This window comes from Rhinopithecus bieti, unplaced genomic scaffold (assembly GCF_001698545.2).
Source record: "Rhinopithecus bieti isolate Rb0 unplaced genomic scaffold, ASM169854v2 scaffold_28547, whole genome shotgun sequence".
Taxonomy (NCBI): Eukaryota; Metazoa; Chordata; class Mammalia; order Primates; family Cercopithecidae; genus Rhinopithecus; species Rhinopithecus bieti.
Genome location: NW_016813480.1, coordinates 3,832,532 through 3,853,284, shown reverse-complemented (window position 1 = coordinate 3,853,284; position 20,753 = coordinate 3,832,532). Strand labels below are relative to the sequence as shown.

Sequence of the window (20,753 nt, the reverse complement as noted above, 5' to 3'; positions counted from 1 at the left end):
AAAGACCTAAAACCATAAAAATCCTAGAAGAAAACCTAGGCAATGCCATTCAAGACATAGACATGGGTAAAGACTTTATGACTAAAACACCAAAATCAATGGCAACAAAAGCCAAAATTGGCAAATGGATCTAATTAAAGAGCATCAGCAAAAGAAACTACCATCAGAGTGAACAGGCAACCTACAGAATGGGAGAAAATTTTTGCAATCTGTCCATCTGACAAAGGACTAATACCCAGTATCTACAAGGAACTTAAATTTACAAGAAAAAAAACAACCCCATCAAAAAGTGGCTGAAGGATATGAACAAACACTTCTCAAAAGAAGACATCTATGCGGCCAACAAACGTATGAAAAAAAGCTTATCATCACTGGTCATTAGAGAAATGCAAGTCAAAACCACAATGAGATACCATTTGGCACCAGTTAGAATCACAATTAAAAAGTCAGGAAACAAAAGATGCTGGAGAGGATGTGGAGAAATAGGAACGCTTTTACACTGTTGGTGGGAGTGTAAATGGGTTCAGCCACTGTGGAAGACAGTGTGAAAATTCCTCAAGGATCTTGAACCAGAAATACCATATGACCCAGCAGTCCCATTCCTGGGTGTGTACCCAAAGGATTATAAATCATGCTGCTATAAAGACACATGTACACGTATGTTCTTTGCAGCACTATTCACAATAGCAAAGACTTGGAACCAACCCAAATGCCCATCAGTGATAGACTGGACAAAGAAAATGTGGCACATATAAACCATGGAATACTATGCAGCCATAAAAAAGGATGACTTCATGTCCTTTGCAGGGATGTGGATGAAGCTAGAAACCGTCATTCTCAGGAATGATGGTTAATTAGCAAACTAACAAAGGAACAGAAAACCAAACACCGCACGTTCTCACTCATAAGTGAGAGTTGAACAATGAGAACACATGGACACAGGGAGGGGAACATCACACACCAGGGCCTGTTGGAGGGTGGGGGGCTAGGGGAGGAATAGCATTAGGAGAAATACCTAATGTAGGTGACAGGTTGATGGGTGCAGCAAACCACCATGGCACATGTATACCTATGTAACAAACCTGCACGTGTTCTGCACATGTATCCCAGAACTTAAAGTATAATAAAAATAAAAATAACCTTTTCTAGTTTGTCACCACATTGGTGGACAGCTGGTCCTGGGGCACTGGGGTGCACGTGATTAGTGGCATGGCTGAGGCTAATGCATTCACGAATCCTGATCCGCAGGTGCATGGGTGTCCCTTGTTAATACTCTTTCGTCTCACTCTAGGCAGTGCTGCACAGCTTATTGGCTTTATAGTCAGACAAGCCTCCTATCCTGTGTCTGGCTCTCACCAGCTTGGTCCTAATGTATCAATAATTCTACCCACCTGAGCCTCATTCTCCTGTAATTTACTGCAGTGAGTTCCTAGGCATATGGCACCTAAGTAGTCAGTAGATCACTTTAGAAGGATTTCAGGACTCTGGGTCTCGGTCCATCTGTGAAGATTAGGATGGTAGGAAGCTTTCTGAGACACACTTTTAAAATTAGTTATATGTGTCACATTCGCAGCTCCCAGTTTTGAAGATCAGCAACAGAACAACACTTTCAAGTCTCTGGGTAACCTTTATTAGTTTAGGATGGACTTCATATTTTCAACAAGAGAATTCAAAGTTCATTTTCCTTTTTTCCCTCAGCAACTAAAGTTCTGAGTTTCATAATCTGTTTCTTATTGATACATAATATTTTACATATTTACAGGGTACATTTGAGTTATAATCTATTTTAAATGACACATTATTGTAAAATCACTGTTTCCTTAAATAAATACACATAGTGAATGATCCTGCATGTATCTGCACAAGTACAGCTTGAACGAGTCCATCTTCCAGGGGCCAAGCACCGCCTCGGGCATCTGTAGCATGAGCAGAACCCAAGGTCCCCTCTGGAGACCCTGTTTACCCTGGAGGCAGGACAACAGGATCTGGAAGGAGCAGGCTGATCCAATCCCTTTCGAGAGAGTTGAGTTTTGCCAACATACATGTTTTCTGTAGAAGAAACAGGAAATGGAGATACACAAAGAGATACGACAATGCAAATCACCAGTTGTGCCACCCAGATCCTCGTTTCCATGTACCGTTCCGTGCATTGTTCCTGAGCACGTAAGCCTGCCCACACTTGAAGGAGGCACTCTCAAGTCCATCGGGGCCTGGGACACCCCACTGTTTTTGAAGTCCTGGAGTGTTTTTGTAAAGGTCAGGAAATACCAAAACAGGACTGCAGAAATGATGGTATCTATTGATATGTACTGACAACTGTGTAATAAAGAGGTAATAAAAATGTGTGCGTGTGGGCATACCTCATCTAGGGGTGACACCTCTAGTTTAATTTTGAAGCTTGGGCCAGTGGTGCTTCCTTTCCCACAACCGCCATGATAGGTCCTCTATGAGATGTTATCACGGAACCCATGTTTCTTAGTGGCAGTAGAATACGACATCTGTGTCAACAAATATAATTCTACATTACTTTAACTGCTTGCATGGAAATCCATTGTATGTAAGTGCCATGGTACATTTAATAGATCTTCTCCTGGGACATCTACTTCTGGTTTCTTTGATAGAATAGCACTCTTGTGAATATCATTGCACTTGCTTCTTTGCATGTTTCCTTCCTTCCTTAGGATGAAGACCTAGAATGAATTCTGAGAGATGTCATTGATGGGGCAAAATGTACTCACACATTTTTAAGGTTTTAAACTTTTCTGTCAGAAGCTGGTACTCTTGGTTGTTTGAAAAGGAAAGCAAGTCCTCCCATTCCAGGGTTGGATTTCGACTCTTTTCCTGTAAACCTCACTGCTTTTTTGTTTAATTGTCATAAAATGCCAACCACCACCAACAGGCCTATGTGAAGGGGCCCAGAGGCAGGAGGGCTGGGGTTAGGCATGGCCTTGGCCAGATGGGGAAGCTGGGTGCTCGGGATCAGGGTAAGCAGGTGGGGATGCTGTGAGTATAGACGCTGGGCAGGGAAGCCCTGCAGGGAAGAGGGAGCAGTAGGGCTGCAGTGCGTGTGGCCGTCCAGCTGGAGCAGAGGATGGAAACCGAAGAGTGGGTTGACTCTTGGGTGCCAGCTTGAGTCGGGTGAATCCTGCCCTCATTGTACTGCATAAAGGGAGCTATAAATCCAGGCCTCCGGGATTCTTAGACCCTTCCAGTCCCTGTGGAGGGTCCCAGAGGCGGTTAATTGTGTCTCAGGCCCTCTGCTCTCCCTCCCTCTGTAAGTCTCACTCTCCTTTGCAGTGAGGTCTAGCGAAACGTCTAGTCCAGTAGGACCAAATGGTTGAGGCCTCCAGAAAAGAAATCCGGTGAACACGAAGGGTTTGTCACACTAACCTGAGTCCCTTTCTCAAGTGGCCCACCTTGTAGGCCAGCCTCCCAATTCCTAGCCAGCTGCAGGCTCCAGGCTTTTGCTCATTCAAAACCAAAATTGGGCCGGGCGCGGGGGCTCACACCTGGAATCCCAGCACTTTGGGAGGCCGAGGCGGGCAGATCACGAGGTCAGGAGATGGAGACCATCCTGGCTAAGACGGTGAAAACCCGTCTCTACTAAAAACACAAAAAATTAGCCGGGCGTGGTGGCGGCGCCTGTATTCCCAGCTACTCAGGAGGCTGAGGCAGGAGAATGGTGTGAACCCAGGGGGCGGAGCTTGCAGTGAGCCAAGATCGTGCCACTGCCCCCCAGCCTGGGAAAAAAAAAAAAAAAAAATTGAAGGCATCTGCCCTACTCAGGCCCCCATCTCTGTTCAGAGTAAACTCCTCCCTCCATCTGCTTTTGCCCTAAGTTCTCTTTTCAACTCACCTAACATCTAACTTGGCCCTGCAGCTCTGATCCCCAAAACCCTCTCTACCTGTTCCCTCCCAGGCTATCCCTGACCAGCGTGCCAGGAACAAGGAAGTCTTGAAAGCTGCACTCCTTGCTGCTCTCCCCTGTCCTTTATCCTTCAACTTGGAATCTCTGTCCATCTACCCATCTCTAGCTACTGAAATCCTGTTCATGTTTCCAGGCACATCTCATACTCTGTCATCTTTAAGAAGTCTTCCCAGAAGCCCCATCGGATATTTTCGTGATAGGTGCCATATTCCACTGTGTAATGTAGATTGCACCAGAGGGTATTTAATTCCCTGAAGGCAAGGACTATAACTTATTCATCTGCCTTTCCTGGGTGGGGAGAACCATCATGCCTTGTACCAAGGACACGGGTCCTGGCTCCGTGAATGAACAGAAACTGAGAGAAAAGGAGCTGATGATGAGTGAACGGAGGAGCCTAGTGAGGCACCGTTTACTCCTCAGTGGAGCAGTGTTGGTGGCTCCAACAGCTCTCTTTAGGAAGGATTTAGGACAGCATCCTGATCGGAAGGGGCTTGAAGCACTTTATAAAAGAGAGGCAAGGACACACCTGAAACTAGAAGAAAGAAAGTGAGAAGAGAAAGGGCTGCAGAGAGGAGCAAGCCCCTTCCGTCCCCTTAATGGTCCTGCCAGTGCACGGGTTACCTCTCATTGCATTTAATACCATCTGTTGTTTTTGTGTTATGAAATATTTTCCTTGATTAAATTATGTTGCACTGTTTTTGAAAGAGGACGTATTCAAGCAAGTGTCACTTCTATTTCTTGCAGGCAACTATGGTCCTGAGCTCCGCACACTTCTGGTTGGGATTATTTCTGGTTCCTACTGCCTGTTTGATTGAAGATGTGGCGTGGAGAGCGTAAGTTTAAAAGTGAAGCGGGGACCCCAAGTCTGGCTTTTCTGTCCCTAGAATTGTCTTTCCCATGAGCCCTGCTACAGGGTATGAGAATGACAGGAATTCGGAAGAAAGGGGTCTCCTGCCACCTGCCAGAAATGAAAAAAAAATTTCTTTTCGTTTAACTTGTGCTTCATCTTGATATGAAAATATAGACAACCATAACAGTAGAAAAATCAGCGGGGCGTGGCGGCGCATAGCTCTAGTCTCAGCTACTTAGGCCAAGGTGGGAAGATCACTCGAGCCCAGGTGTTTGAGGCTGCAGTGAGCTATGGTCGTGCCACTATACTCCAGCCTGGGCCACAAAGCAAGACCCTGTCTCTCAATAAAAAGAAACAAAAAGAAAAGAAAAAAGTGCAGACACAAAGGAGCCCTGGGAGAAACTGAAGATCAATAGGGAAGTTGCTTGTAAGGCAGAGTTTCTAAGTACACACCCATTCCATCCAATTCAGAAAGTATGACTCAAAACTCATCTCTCTTTGTATCATAAACTCAGTGCTAAACATGGCCTGGCTTCACTTCCCATGCTTAGAGGGAAGCTATGTAGGTAAGTCATTTAAAATTACAAGAATGAAGTATTCTTCATTTTTCCAAACAACTCAGAGTAGGAATGCTTTCAATAAAACTCTTCCAGAGTGAGTTCACGGGTCTATGAGGAAACCGGTCACAAAGATGGCATGATCATGCAGGTTAAATAGGAAATCATTCATGTTCAATTTTGCTTTTATGTTTTAAAATATGTCATTTTCAAGATACCTTCTTACAATGTAAAAGAAGCCACTAAGTTCCAAGGTCATGTCGATTTTAATTTCATCCATGAGCAAAAGGAGGGGCCGCTCCAGATGAAATGGGACTGAGTTTTGTTTTGGTTTGACCCAATTTTTCCTACAAATGGGTGCCACCTTCTCTGCAAACTGAGACTCCGAGCTCGGCTTTACTTTGGGCAAAACACAATTATTTGGGGGCTCTGAGATAGAGAAGTGAGACTGCAATGCACGCCTTCCAGGAGCAGACATCAGATTTCATTCTCAGCCCTGCATTCCTCCCACACTCGACGAGAATTTGTCTTGCCTGACAGTTAAGGATGGCTTTTGAAAAAGTCTTCCTTTTGGCATTATCTTGACAACCGATGATACCTCATGCAAACCTAGAGAGAGGGGGAAAGAATATTATAACATGGATTTTCTTTTTTTTTCTCTGTTCATTAAGTTTTTTAACTGTTAGAAAAATTAAACAATTCTCATTTCTTAAATCCTTTGATTTACCATTACTTCCATTTTATTTGGTAAAACCATGTTCTGCAAATAGCAGAATCAGAATCCTCGGAAATGAAAAGACTACTGCCAGAAAAAAACATTTTCTTAATCTAATAGATTACCGTAAGAAAACATTAGTTGTGGCCGGGTGCAGTGGCTCACACCTGTAATCCCAATGCTTTGGGAGACCGAGACGGGTGGATCACAGGGTCAAGCGGTCAAGACCATCCTGGCCAACATGCAGAAACCCCGTCTTTACTAAAAATACGTCTTTACTAAAAATTAGCTGGGCGTGGTGGTACACGCCTGTAGTCCCAGTTACTCGGGAGAGTGAGGCAGGAAAATCGCTTGAACTGGGGAGGAGGAGTTTGCAGTGAGCTGAGATCATGCCACTGCACTCCAGCCTGGCAACAGAGCAAGACTCCGTCTCAAAAAAAAAGAAAAGAAAAGAAAGAAAATATTAGTTCTGTTATTTTGCTCTTCCAACCAATAGGCCCAATTGTGGCACAATCTATTCCCTTGCTGAATTTGTTCGAAATCTTTGTTTTGCAAAGATAAGTCAGTTCTAGATAAATGGAGAATAGTCTTGGCCACATCAGCTGGCCTTTTCTATTTACGGTGATTGAAAACTTGTAACATGATTATAAATTAGTTTATTTTAATTCAGCTATCTCAAATTAGTGTCATTAAAAAAATTCTCTTGAGACTGTGTATTTGCAGAAGACTTTAGCAATAGTCTCTTTCTTCCATCTGAAAGAGAATGTTTATACATGACAAAGTGTCTGTGCCTCTTTGTCCGTTTTCTGGTTCTTTTCCAGTGCGTTCTGAGTAATCATTCCCTGTCACCACAAAGCAAATTATCTGTTCCCTCAAACAGGACTTGTTTTTGGTTTCCCCTGGCACTATAAAATTAGCACCATTTACATTTTAACAAGGATGAATCAAATGACACTACTCCCAGCTTCACCATATGGAAAAAGTAAAAGTCACTTCCTTTCCAAGGAGTGTGCCAACTGGGTCAGAGAATAAACCTGGGCTCTGCAGTGAAGGTGCTGGAGGGGCAAGCAGGGGAGGCTGAGGGCCATCCCTCTGCAGCAGGAGCACTCGGCCACCCAGCACCTGGCACCATGGGCCCAGAACTCAGCTTTTCCTGGGAGCCAACAGCATCTCAGCTCTGGGCTGAGCCAGAAGGGCCCCTGCTGAATTCCAGAGGTGCTTTCTAAAATGGATTTTTGTCTTGTTTTATTTAGGGGAGCAGGGAAAATAGCGTATATTGGCTGTCAGCTGGAATATTTGCCCAAAGCACATACATGCTCAGTTTGTAACATCTATTTAATATCTAAACTACCCTCACCCCTTTCCTCAAAACAAGAAATTTTCAGTTTATTGGCGCATTTTCCCTCTGATTGTGAGGCCCACATTATGTCTCGTATTATTCTCCAAACCCGAAATACTTGTTTTTGAGACAAGTAAATTCAGAGGCCTCTCGCAAAAAGAGAAGGCCTGTTGTGATCACTTACCTCTGAGAAGGCTACAGTGCTTCGCGGAGATTTCTCTTTCTGAATTGCAGCTTTAGAAAACGCTGTTGGCTGCTTCTTACCATGCACTGAACAAAAATATTAATCCTGCTTGTCCCCAACCACCCATCATCGGATTTGAGTTGTCAGGTATCTACCGAGGCACGATGTCTGTGATGCACCTTGGGGTTCCCAGAAGGGGTGTGCCTTCGTGACTGGGCACAGGGGCAGCTGTGATGGCAGTACATGGTGATGCTGGGAGAGCTTCCACAGGGGTGCTGCAGGCCTCTCATCTTGCCTTGGGCCCATCTTCAGGATGTTTTGTTTTGTTCCGAACTTTGGTGGTTATCACTCTCTTTTGAAAGGGCTTTCAGGCCGGGCACAGTGACTCACACCTGTTATCCCAGCACTTTGGGAGGCCGAGGTGGGCAGATCACCTGGGGTCAGGAGTTCAAGACCAGCCCGGCCAACATGGTGAAACCCTGTCTCTACAAAAATACAAAAACTAGTCGGGCGAGGTGGCGGGTGCCTGTGGTCCCAGCTACTCGGGAGGCTGAGGCAGGAGAATGGCGTGAACCCGGGAGGCAGAGCTTGCAGTGAGCCGAGATCCGGCCACTGCACTCCAGCCTGGGCGACAGAGCGAGACTCCGTCTCGAAGGAAAAAAAAGACTTTTAAATTCCAGCCCAACACAGTCCTGCCTTTTCAAGTATATTTCTGTGAGCACTAAAGAAAGTGAGTTGCTCCATCTTTCTACATTTTCCCCATTTCTTTGCCCAGTTTCTCGCTTCCATTTCAGGACCTGAGCTGTTAAGAGTAAGAAAAGAGAACCAGAATGAGGTAATTCAATCACTTTTTCCATGAAGTCTGTCGACTTTCTGGATGAAGATCCGTTATTAGACTATCTTAAGTCAGATTTGGCACGCCATAAAATGCCTACACTATTATCCCGCTAACCAAAATTTTCATATGGAACAAAACTAACCTACCTTTTATTAAAATAATTGATTGATTATATGTGATACCTGGCTGATGAGTATTTTTGTTAGAAGCATGAAGTTTAAATTGCTCAGAGCTATTTTAATATCCCTTCGCTTATATTCATCCAAAATGTTTACCAATGACAGCATGCTGAGGTAAGCTGCCATGTACCCACTCTCATCTAGGTGAAATTTGTTAGTATTGCTTTATAAAAATAATATAAGCTCAAGGCCACTGAACACAGAGGAACCCATTTCCTTTTATCTAGCTGTATCTCCTGTACTTTACCGTACATCAACAATATAGTCCCCAATTCCAGAATGACTTCATTTCCTTATTATAATCCCAGATAGGCAGTTAAATGGAAATAAGAGGTAATGAGCAATTTCTATATACAAATGGGCCTTGATTTCTTTTAACTTTCTGACTTAACTAATTTCTTTTGCAGCGCGTAACATTTATGCTTCCACCCACATTTAGAATTAAATGTTTCCTTTTGACTTGCTATTCTTGCATACAAAAGAAGAGTCCAGGGAAAGAGTTTCAGGAAAAAAAAAAAGGATGGAAAGTTCAAGATCCTAAAACAATCTATTTCTTTTGAGTCTCTGAGAACCTGGAGACACCCTTAGGTGTATCTGAAGACTCAGACAACTCTCACACTCACGAGTCAGTAGCCAGCACCCCAACTCTGTCTCTTCTGTGCTCATCCAGCCTCTCGATGTGGGGTTAGAGGAAGCAAGCCCTGGGCCACTAGGCAATAAGCCATTTACAGATAAGGGGCTTACTTTGTCAAAGCTGCTGCTCAGAACACGCCAAACCCCAGCTCCTGGTGAGACCTAAGTGACATGCCAGTGGCTAATGCTTAACAACTAACTTTATAACCTATAAATATTAATTTTAGACCACTCACATGTAGCCTTTAGACGGGAGATTTTAGAATCAGTTTTTCTAATTCAGGCATTATTAGATAAAGGTGCTTGAGAACAGGGTTTTAAATTGCCGGCATCCCTTTACTCAGGTGCTATTAAATACACGCAGAAAGAGAAGTTGAATCATCCCCAGCATTGCAATTTAGTGTTTTCCGATAGCGACCAAGGTCCCAGGCTAGCTCACAGGGGCTAGCCTGGTGGAAATAGTATCAAACTGCTGAGTAACTCTTGAATATGGGCGCAGTTTCATCCCCTGAGAGCACGCACAATGCCTGGGAGCACTGAGATGCTCAGACCACTGCCCTTGAAGGCCGTGTTGTGATTGAGTGAAAACCGGCAGCTTCCACAGTGGGTTGGATTCTGACCTAAGCTGTAGATTCCCAGTGCCTAACCTTCCTATTCCAGCCTCCCACCTAGGAACCCCATTTCCTCCCAGCCCGGGAAATAACAGTGGGGTCTGTTCTACCCCTGTGCAGGGGAAAGGGGAGAGGGAGGATGGTGGTGGAGAGAGGGATCCTCGAAGAACCAGCAGTGCTGCTCATAGTAACCAGGCTGTTCTAGAACCCATGCAAGCCCGTGGCTCAGGGCAGGCGGGGCAGGCACTCGGTGGCCTTGTTGTCAGTCTAACCCCAGAAGCCCGGGAGATAAAAGACCACTTTCGGGGTCCCACATATTACATAATAATGAGCAGGGTACATTTTAACATCGTTTTTGACTCTCCTTTCCAGCAAACTGTTAGATATTTGCTCATTTATTGTTTAAATTAAAATTCCACAGGCTCTGCTTTGAACTGCAGTGTTTTATCAATCCTGAGTCTCAGGACACTGTTTGATGGAATTAAGGCATTATGTGTTAAAGCCTGTGTGGCTTTCCCTTGTTTACTTTGGGGGAGAGGATGACAGGGGCATAGACAGTGTCTCAGTGCTAATACTCCATTATAGATTAACTCAGAGTGTCAGGAGATGGCTCACATTATCTTAACAGGCTTTCTTTCCTTGAAGGTGGAGGGTGGGTGAGGTGGTACAGGACTCTGCAGGAAGAGCCCACATCTTTGGAATGTTCCCAAGACACTGTTTTCATTTCTGGGCAAAGGTGCTCAGTTTTTGTTCTCGTTCTATCTTTGGGTCCTAGTACGTAGCAGGATCCTCACATGTATTTATATGGAAATTAAGCTGATGCAAAGCTGTTCAATCTGGTGTGTTACAAGTTTATGAATCTTTTCCCTTTACGGTTTTTCCCTCTTATATAACCTGTATCTTGTTAAATGTCTCTTCACTTCGACTGTTTCCAACTAGCAGCTAGATTGTTTCCAACTAGTGGCTCAATTTTAGCTTTGTTTAGTTTCCATTTTATGAAGATTCTGAGATCAGCCAGTTATTGTGAAGTATTCATCTTAGTTTAATCAGTAAAAGAGTAGAGGGAACTCTTCCTACCATTCAAGAAGAGTGGGCTGTCCAGGCTGCGGGTTATTTCATACATTGTATTAATGCCACTGAGGCCTGCATGTGTGGACTAAAATGGTAAGTTGTTGCCAGAGGAAGATGGAAAACCTGTACTCGGGATTTGTGTTGACTCCACGTTTCAAGCCGATGGTTTTGCATCCAGAATATGCACTCTAGCATCCTAAGCCCTGTGGCTGCTGTGGCAGTGGCTCTTTTCACACAAAAGAGGGAGGGAGGAAACTCGCTAACCCCTGGGATCTCTGACTGTAGTTGGGGTCCTTGGACCAGGCAGCCAGTGCCTGTTCACTGAGGTGAGGGTTTAAAGTGTCTTCTGAGTTTTCAGTTCCTGCCAAGAAATGCTTTAGAGGCAGACCCTGGGTCTTTGTGAACCCCACCCAGTCTTTGAGCAGCGGGCTCCTCAGCACACTTCCAGTTCTTTGCGGGGTGGGGGTGACTCTTGACATGCATGATCCAGGTCTGGTCTGCAGCACTCAGGATGCTTCCGGGCTGTGGAGGTGGAACCCGGGTCATGCATGGAGATGTGAATGCTCCACCACTTCCCGAGCCTCGGCCTCTACCAAAGGGCATTTGGCTGTGGCCTGAGAGGGGAGTGGCCTGTCTTTCCCAGCTGTGTCAAGTCTCTATGCCATGTTCTTTTTGTCTTTTCCTCATAATACAGAGCCAAGCACACCTGCAAAAAGACATTGCTGGAGGAGGTGCAGGAGCTGGAAACCAAGGCTCGAGTCCTGGGAAAAGCGGTGCTGCGGGATAGCAATGGAAAGAGGTGGGGGAACTCCGTCCCGCTCCGCACAGAACACGTGTTCTCCCGGCCCTGTTCCCTTATTCCTTCCTGGATTTCTTTTTCTCATCTTGGTGTTCAATGGGAGCACAGTGTGCTCAGGTTTAAGAATTTTGGTTATTTTCAGATTTAAATCACACTCTCTCAGTGACCACATGAAACCTAAATCTCTGGAAGTTTCCAGGTAAGACTGGGGGTTTTACTGGGTTTGGAGGTGAACAAAACAACCCATGTGCAGCAAGTCGACGTCGTGGCCGATTATCTCAAGGTGGAAGAGTTCGGGGTTAGCAGTATTACCACCGAGGAGTTTAAGCCAGGCCTTTGGATTTCAAACCCAAGTCTCGTACCCAAGCATGAGTATCTGTGGTGAAGGTTTGCGTGTGGAATAATGCACGTTGTTACTCAGGTAAACCTTGTCACATTCCACTTCAGCAGATCTACGTGGGGGAGTAGTTTTTAGTGTTAACGTTTTCTGCTGGGGGGTGAAAGGAATCGTGTGAACTCCTGGAAATGACACTGCTGCTTGCTCGCCTAATTCCTCCTGAACGCGAGCCTGCCCTTCCCCACAAGGAACAGCTGGGCCTGAGCGCAGTTTTCGTTTCATCATAAGACGTTAAAATGTCGTTAGAGTGCACTCTGTTAAAATCTTTGTACCATCAAGGGAAATTTCTCTGGGCCTAAGAACAGTTTGCAGGGTACTGGAAAGCTATTGCTCTGTTAAGGACATGGAATATCGATGACATTCTGAGTACAACTCTCCTAAAATGCTTAGAAGGAAATCAGTAACTGTTAATGAAACAAACATCAAAAAATCAAATACTTACAGAGATCCTCACTTTGTGTTTTGCTTTATATTGTGTTTATTTGCACCATCTTTTAGAGCAATGAAGACAAAGCAATTTTGTTTGTTAAAGAGAATGCAAACATTTTGAGAGGCTTTCAAAATACAACTTCAAACAGATTTTAGGAAAGGGATGATGGCAGAGAGTTGAAGTTGTGGTTTTGTATTTATTTATGAGTTTATTTTTTAGTCAGTTTATCCAGCATTCATTTTATAGCAGCTATGCTAGTCTACTTCTGGTCCTAAATCTCTGTGGGCTCTCCATTTTCTACAGAATAAAGTTCCAGGCAGACAAGTTCAGAACAATACCCTGTGTGAACCTGACTTCACACCTTTGCTGGTGCTCTGTCCACAGTCTGAAGTGCGCTCACATTTCTTTCTGTTACTGTCTTTTTCACATATTCAGAAGTCAGAGACATCAGTCTTGTTGACCTCAGTCAACAGGACGAAAAGCACTGTCTTCCATAAGCTTAAGTTTGTGAATATATGGGGATGGGGGCTGATTTTACCGCAGATGTATATGTAACCACTATGCGTGGTCGAGGCTTGTTGAGGGCTGTTCTATCCGTCAGACAGCCGAGGCATAGGGCTCAGAACCTCTTCGAGTTTCAGGGACCTACCATGCTCTTTGAGACTTGAAAAAAAAACATATTCATAGGCTCCAAAAATTAGGGAGCAGGAAATTAATTTCATTTCTGCATAATGAAATAAATATTTAAAACCCTGTAAAATGCATATCACTCTTAACTATTAAGTTTAGTAAGCACAGTAAGTTTATTATACTTAGAAACAACTTACAGGCTCTCTTATATCTCAGGTATACACAATGATTGCTGAGGGGGCATAAGTCATTTCTAAATAAAATGAGAATTTCAGAGCAAAATTCTGAAACTCCTTTCAAACATTTTACAGGAAAACATTACATACAATGTAGTGTGAGAATGTGCTTTAGCGTGTTTGTTCTGATGTGAGGAGGGGTCATCTGGCTTGAGCAATCGAGAAAGGCTTCATGTTGGAGATGGACGAACAACAGGCCTTTGAGGTTGGGAGGGTCTTGAATGGACAGAACTGCCGAGAATCTGATTTGGGCAGAGGGAGTGGCACATGTCAAGGCTCAGGTCCAACACTGTGTACAGGGACCAACCACCCAGTTTGGAGGGCCACGTGCATTTTGCAGAGATATGGAACCTGCGTTTGAATTCTGGCTTTGCAACCTACCGGTGAGGCCTTGTGCAGGATGTTTCATATGTTGAGATTGTCTCTTCATCTGTCATGGAAGGCTAATATTTTCTTTGGGGCATTAGGGTTTGTGAAACATGTACAACGCAGCATATTACCTGACCCATCTCGGGTGCGTAAAAGGTCAGCTGCTCATCCTCACTTCGGCAGGAGAGTCATGAGCTGTCAGCCTTGAATTGTATTGACGGGAGTTGTGGGCTGTCAGCCTTGCAAGAGTGTGTGAGCCCATTTTTGCTTGTTGTTGATCAAACGAATGTTATTTTTACAATTCACTGATCCTGTTCAAAATTCACTTTTAAACGTTCAAATGGATATCAGAAAATAAGAGTTTAAATGTGGCTGCCTACCTTCTACATTTAAAAGTCTTATTTTCTGGTTCCTTGTAAATGTCACTTTGTAGTTCATATGATGGTGTGTGAGTGTGTGCGTGTGCACATGTGCATGGGTGGGTCTGCATGCTCCCACTTGGTTGCACCATTTTCCTTTTCTTCTAGTCCTAGCATCTTACTTTACCCTGGAATTCCTAGCCAGAACATAGTTTGGGGACTCCACAGCTCATCCTCCTCAGGAACCCCTCCCATCTGTTTTCTCACTTCTAATTGCTCACAGATTTTCTGGGTGGTCCATCTGCAAACTAAATAATGGTGGCGTGGCGTGCCGCTCTCTGCATGGAGACTGTGCTGTCCTGCTTGGCCTCCTGAGCTGCTTCACAATTGTTCTTTTACCACCTTTGCTTTCTTCTTTCACACCCGCTTAGATTCCTGAGGGGTGGCGGGTAGACACTTCTTCAGCTCTGTCCTCCCTTCTAAAGATCTTATAGACCCCGCCTCTTTGAGGGGTCCTGAGTGCTTTTGTCTCTTCTCACCCGTCCCTGTTCCTTCTTTGCTACCCTCATCTGATCTTTCAGCTGATTTGTGTATCTCTCTAGCTGTTACCCGCACAGGAAGCTCTGTCAATATTTGCTGACTGACTGGCTTGGCAATACCAAAGTCTAGTGAGGTGGTAGTGAGGAAAGGACGGTGACTTCAGTGCCAGATGAGCTGACACATTGGTGTCTGGTGTGTCAGCTCGTGTGTCAAATGTGCACAAAGTGGCCACAGAGAGATGCTGACAGTCACCAGGCCTCCAGGGAGAGGCAGTTTATCTCATTGCTTAAGAGTACAGCTAACATAGACTCACACATGGAGAGGCATTTGTGATGTAAGATTAGCAAATCCTATCCTTGCAAAGATGCACAGGCCAGGAGCCCATCCTCCCTGAAGCTCACCACCTCTCCTGCCTTCCTGTGCCAGCCAAGCCGGGGCACCCCTGGGGGTCCTCAGCATCCCTAACCCCAGGGGCTTACTCAGCTCAGTCCTGACAGCATTGCTTAGGGCCCTTTAAGGGACATTCTGATAGGTTATGAAACCCAGGTCCAAGTCACTGGCAAAAGTTCTAGCAGTTTTTCTTAGGAATGTAATCACAGGAAGTAGAACAGAAAAAGTCTTCATGCATTAATCTTTTAGAAAACCCTCTTGTGCCAAATTTACAATGACAATTTTGAAATTGTAGCCAGGGATTCTAAGTTTCTCCCTGTGCCTCGTATTCATTCAATAAAATATTTTCATCTAACATTTTATTGAACTTGTCTAAGCCACATCCTTTTATACTATTTTGATAAAGTTAAATTTTCATGAACACGCTTCTGCACTTTCTCATTAGTAAATCTTGTCTCCCAGAATCAACCTGTGGAATTGATACTTTGATAATCCTGTTCTCATGAAGCAGCAGATAATGAGAAAGGGTGAGATAAGGGAATTAGATATCCAGAAAGCAGAGTGAAGAAAGTGCTTCAGGGAGTGAATAAAAATGTGTGTCTTGATTTTAGTTTGTTCTTCTTGAAGGAGTGTTTTCCACGATGTGGTGTTTGTGCACCTCATAGACACTGGACACGTGACGATTTGGGTTGATCCGAATACCTTTTCCCAAACTGTCGTCCCGGTAATCCCTACCCGGGGAAGCAGGAAGCCCCCTGTACCGCACATGAAATAGTCTACCCTGCATATCGTTATTCTGAGTGTCTCAACAATGAGGAGCTAAATGGAAAAAAATTCCTTGTTTTATAACGTCTTGGTAACATCTTTCCCTTCTTTATTCCTGAAGTGTAAGCCATGCAAATTTCTTTCCTGGTGAAAGAAAATCTATCTTTGGCCACTCACCTTTACAGATATAACATAAACCGATGACGGCAGGTAAGATGACAGACTTTTGTTCCTTAATGTTTTTTGGAATGAGATAAGCGGTTGCCCTGTAATACTTTAGGTACAATGGCAAGCAAGAAAGAAAAGGGGGAATATATTTGTTGAAAACATCTAGTTTTTGAGGTATGCGTAGCCTGAAGAAACAAGGAGAGCTTGTTCGATTTCTAGATCGCCTTTCACTCCCTTCATCCCAGTTGGTGGGAGTGGGGTGGGGTGGGCCCAGGGCTGATTTCCTCCATTGTCAAGGGCAAACAGACCCAGCTGCTGCCCCTGCCTTTGCCAGGAAGGTGGTGGATTATCTTCCCCTTAAGTGCTTTCCCTGGGTGTAGCTTACGCTGTGACTTTGGAGAAGGTAGCTGTGTGGCTGGTCTTCAACCTTCTGGCGAGCCATTGCCTCGTCTCCCTTCAGTTTTGTGTTCTGTGAACATCTGTGCGTGGCCCTGTGACCCAGGGTAATCTGGACAGCCCATCACCGCCAGGGAATTCAGGAGGGAAACCTGACTCTCTCCTCCGCCCAGGCGCCGCGGCCGCTTGCTCTGCGGCTTCCATTTCATCCAGGCTGCCTCTAAACAGGGCGCTGGTCACAGCCTTGGACAGGTGGCCAGGGATCCTAATGGAGCTCTCTCTGCTGAAAAATAGGGACGGAGCCTGAACCACAGCAGCAGGATTTCAAACAAACCCGAGATTGTGCCTCCACTGCAGGCAGTGCTCTCGAGTGCCCCTTTGAAAACCAGTCGTATTAAAGAAACAAAACAACACGAACTCCCCAATGCAGTCTGAGTGAGAACTCAACTCAGAAACACCTGCCATGCTTTGATCTTTAACGGAAATCCTTTGATCTTTAAAACAGCATTGAGAAAGCTGTTTGGAATCATCACACCTCTAAGTCAAAATCAGTCCCACTGCCAAGCTGAGCGTGACGCTGAGCCAGCCTGAGGCAGGAGGGACGCTGGCCTTTTGCATGAGACTACGACGTTGCCTGCTTTAGGACGTTGTCACTTTAGGAAATCGGTTTTCTCACAGTACTGACCGTTGGCAGTGCACGTGTGGTGCGTCTTCCTTTTGTTTTCGCCCCACCTCTCCCACGCTTTCCTCCTAAAATACCTATTATTGGCTTTTTGCTAGCCAAAAGGATAGGAAATTAGGGCATCATTTCAGCAAACCTCTCCAGGCCAGGTGGCAAATGTCTGCTTCCAGCACCTGGTTGAGATTTATTTTCCTTCCAGCTGCATTTTTTCCACGGCTCTGTCATGAAGCAGAGAAACGAGTGCAGACGGTGAAGACAGACGACCTGAGCTGGGCTCTAGCTTAGCTGTGTGGCCTTGGCTGGGTTATTCACTTCTCTGAACTTCAGTTTTCTCATCATACATTTACTTGGAGGTTTAAATAAATAATGCAGATTAAATCTATAGCATATGTAGATGTTCAGGAAGTGTCCCCTAACTGAAAAGCTGCATAACAAGTACATTTCACTGGCCATGTTTACCATCTAACATGTAAGCCTGGGGAAGATGCGAATGCAGCAGGCTCTCCGAGTTGCATCGTCGGGGTGCGCCCCCTAGTCTGAGGTAAAAGGGAGAAATCGAACAGAATCCCAGGCACATGGGAGTGGTGTGGACGATCGGTCGTAGTGAATGTTGGATAGCGGCTTGGGGGGAACTCTAGTGAGTTCTGAATCTTGTGGTCTCCTCAAGACAGCCTTTGGATTACAGCTTCAAGGAGCTCCTCTTTGTGAAGAGGACAGTGTACCCAGCCCAGGCTGTCCCTTCTGCCCCAGGGTCTCCCGCCGGCCTGCCCCTGTCCATCTGAGCTGCAGTCTGTCTGTACCGTCTATGCCGGCCCTCACCACTCCTCCCAGGAACCAGCCCTTCCTTCAGAGTCCCCTGCTCCATTGGGATGAATTGTTCCCACACTGCAGACTCCCTCTTGGTGTCTGCACTGTCCCCTCGTGTCCTGAGCATCCCTGGGTGCCAGGTCTTGACGTCTTCCCAGCATCTGTGCAGTTATCCCCCTGGTCCCCCTGCCTGTGGTGCTCGTCTCTTTAACCTACCCGCCCCAGCCAGCTGAAGCCATCTCTTGAAGCGCAGCTCATCGTGGCCACCTCTGCTCAGCCCCACCACCTGCTGAGCCAGTGCAGACCAGAGCCACAGTGATTTCCGCCTCTGCTTCTCTTCTGACGTGTATGACCTTCAGCCTCCACCTCCCCGTCCTCCCCACACTGTGCCCTTCTGTGGTTGACGCTACCCTTGGCCCTTCTTGATTGACTGGTTTTATATGACAGTGTCGCACTGTCCCAAGCACTGGACCACGTGTGGGCTACTCAGGGGCAGCAGGACAGGCCTTGTCCTGGGAACAAATGCCGTCCACCTCGGGACGCACTCTCTGATGTCACCAACTTCCCTGCTGTACTGATGGCAGCCTGGGCTTCCCTTAAAACACTCATTTTAAAAGTTTTATTTTCATTATTCAAATATTCAAGCATACACAGTGGTAGGGAGATGAGCACAATAAGGTCTTATGAAATCGTTGCCCAGATCCAATCATTATCAAGATTCTGCTAGAACTGCTTCATCTCGCCCCTTCTGCTCAGAGTCTTTCTTTCCAGAAACATAAAGCGAATCCCAGGCATCATGACAGTCCACCTGCGCTTTAGGGGGCTCGCGAAATATTCCACGAGACTTTATAACATCTGTGATACACAACATGCTTGTTTATGTTATTAAATGTGAAAGTCCAGTCCCCATGATCACATCTAACAAGTTAATAATAATTCCTTGGTATCAGTCAAACACCTGGTCCATAAAAAGACTCTCTGGCTGCCTCAGCCCTGCCTTTTTAGGATTGGTTGATTGGTGTTAGGATCTGGGCAAGGTTCACACGTAATGTTTGGTTTCTGTGTTCCTCAAGTTCCTCCGAATCTGGAGAACCTTCTCTTGTTTTTTTGTTTTGTTTTGAAGATACAGGGCCCCATTAGGTTGCCCAGGCTGGGCTTGAATTCCTGGGCTCGCTCCATCTTCCTGCCTCAGCCTCCCAAGTAGCTGGGATTACAGGGAAGTGCCACCATGCCGAGACCTGTCTTCCTGGTTTTTAGTGCCATGGATTTACTCATTATGCTCCACTTTAGTTTTTTTTTTTGGGGGGGGGGGTTTTTTTTTTTTTTTTTTTTTTTTGTCATAACACTGATCCCCACATGCAGCAAATGAAAGTTTCTTCATGTGCAGAAAAGGTGATGAGGACTCAGAGATGGAGTCATGTCTGCTCATTGTCCTCATTGTCACCCAACTAAAGAGAGGCAACCCTGCGTCTTCTTACTTCAGGCCTCTTTCCACCAAGCCAAGATATGGAGAGCCACCCAAATGCTTGCATTTGCAATTACATCTTTATTAGAGAGACTGGAAAGCCACGGAGCCCCCAGAGAGACCAGGAGGGGTGCTTACCTTCTGGCAGGGTCTACTGAAAAGGGTCACAGTCTACTGTCTGATGAAGCTTCGTGCAGAGTCCAAGGAAGCTAGAGAATTATAGTTGCATGTTGTTGACTTTTAGATCCCTACATGTAGGAAGAACGTGGACCAAGCAGAGAAATCATACCCTCCCCACAAGAAATGCTGAAACCAAACTAGTGGACAAATTCAGAGCAAATACAGAGAAAGGAGTGCGTGAAAGAGGCTCATTTTGTTTGTTTGTTTGTTTTTTAGATGGAGTCTCGCTCTGTTGCCCAGGCTGGAGTGCAGTGACGCAATCTCAGCTCACTGCAAACTCTGCCTCCCGGGTTCAAGCAATTCTGTGCCTCAGCCTCCTGAGTAGCTGGGATTACAGGTGCCCGCCACCACGCCCGGCTAATTTTTGTATTTTTAGTAGAGACAGGGTTTCACCTTCTTGGCCAGGCTGGTCTTGAACTCCTGATCTTGTGATTCCCCCACCACCACCCCGGCCTCCCAAAGTGCTAGGATTCAAGGCTTGAACTACGGCTCCCGGCCGCGGCTCATGTTTTGATATGGCTCAGAAAAGAGAAGCCTTGCTAAAGAAGCCAATTTCCACCCACAATCACCTTCATGGAGCCTGGTATGGTCTATGAAAGAAATTAATTGAATGCATTTAATCTTGTAGAGCGAAGAACCTTGGGCAAAGCCGAATGCCGCAAACATTTTAGTTCAGACAACAGCAAGAGTTCTTAGGAGAACAGCTGGAGAGCCAACGACGCTCCCAGGCAAAGCCAGTTAAAGCTCTCGCCTTGCTGACAAATACTCGCGACAGGTCAGGAAATGCATTAGTGGAACAAAGGGAGTGAATGGGGCAGGAAATTACCGAAAGGCTGCCCGCGTGACCCAGCCGGGCTTCTGGGGACTGTTTGCATCCACAGGAAGGAGAGGAGGAGGAAAATAAACTCTTCAGAAAGTAAAACACCTCATTAGCATTTAGTTAATGCCTAAGCTGCCTGTGTCAACTAAAAATAATTGATTCTCTGTTATTTTAAGAATGTTAAATTCCAAGAGCCTGTTATTGTTCTTATGGACCGATGTTTAATAATTAGAAATTTTTAAAATTAAATACCAGATGTTATTTTTTATTAAGCTTCTTGTTCAGCTTTAAAACGGTGCTGCAGCTGTATCAGAAGTCTAATCAGGAGCTTAGCTGCTTGCTCAGTGCTGTGATGAAGAAGTGTGGCATGTTTAGGAAACGCCTGGAGAGAAAATGGGAAGAGGTGTCCTGGTGA

The 20,753-nt window shown here is 45.4% G+C and overlaps 1 protein-coding gene across 1 annotated transcript in view; it reads left to right on the top strand.

Annotated features, from left to right (window-relative positions):
• LOC108512908 (phospholipid-transporting ATPase IB-like) overlaps positions 1-20,753 on the top strand; it is a 346,886-nt gene that overhangs the window by 280,109 nt on the left and 46,024 nt on the right. Inside the window, exons 11-12 of the mRNA XM_017848466.1 lie at positions 4,673-4,761; positions 11,600-11,704. Coding sequence (XP_017703955.1) covers positions 4,673-4,761; positions 11,600-11,704 — 194 coding nt within the window. The remainder of the gene's footprint in view (positions 1-4,672; positions 4,762-11,599; positions 11,705-20,753) is intronic.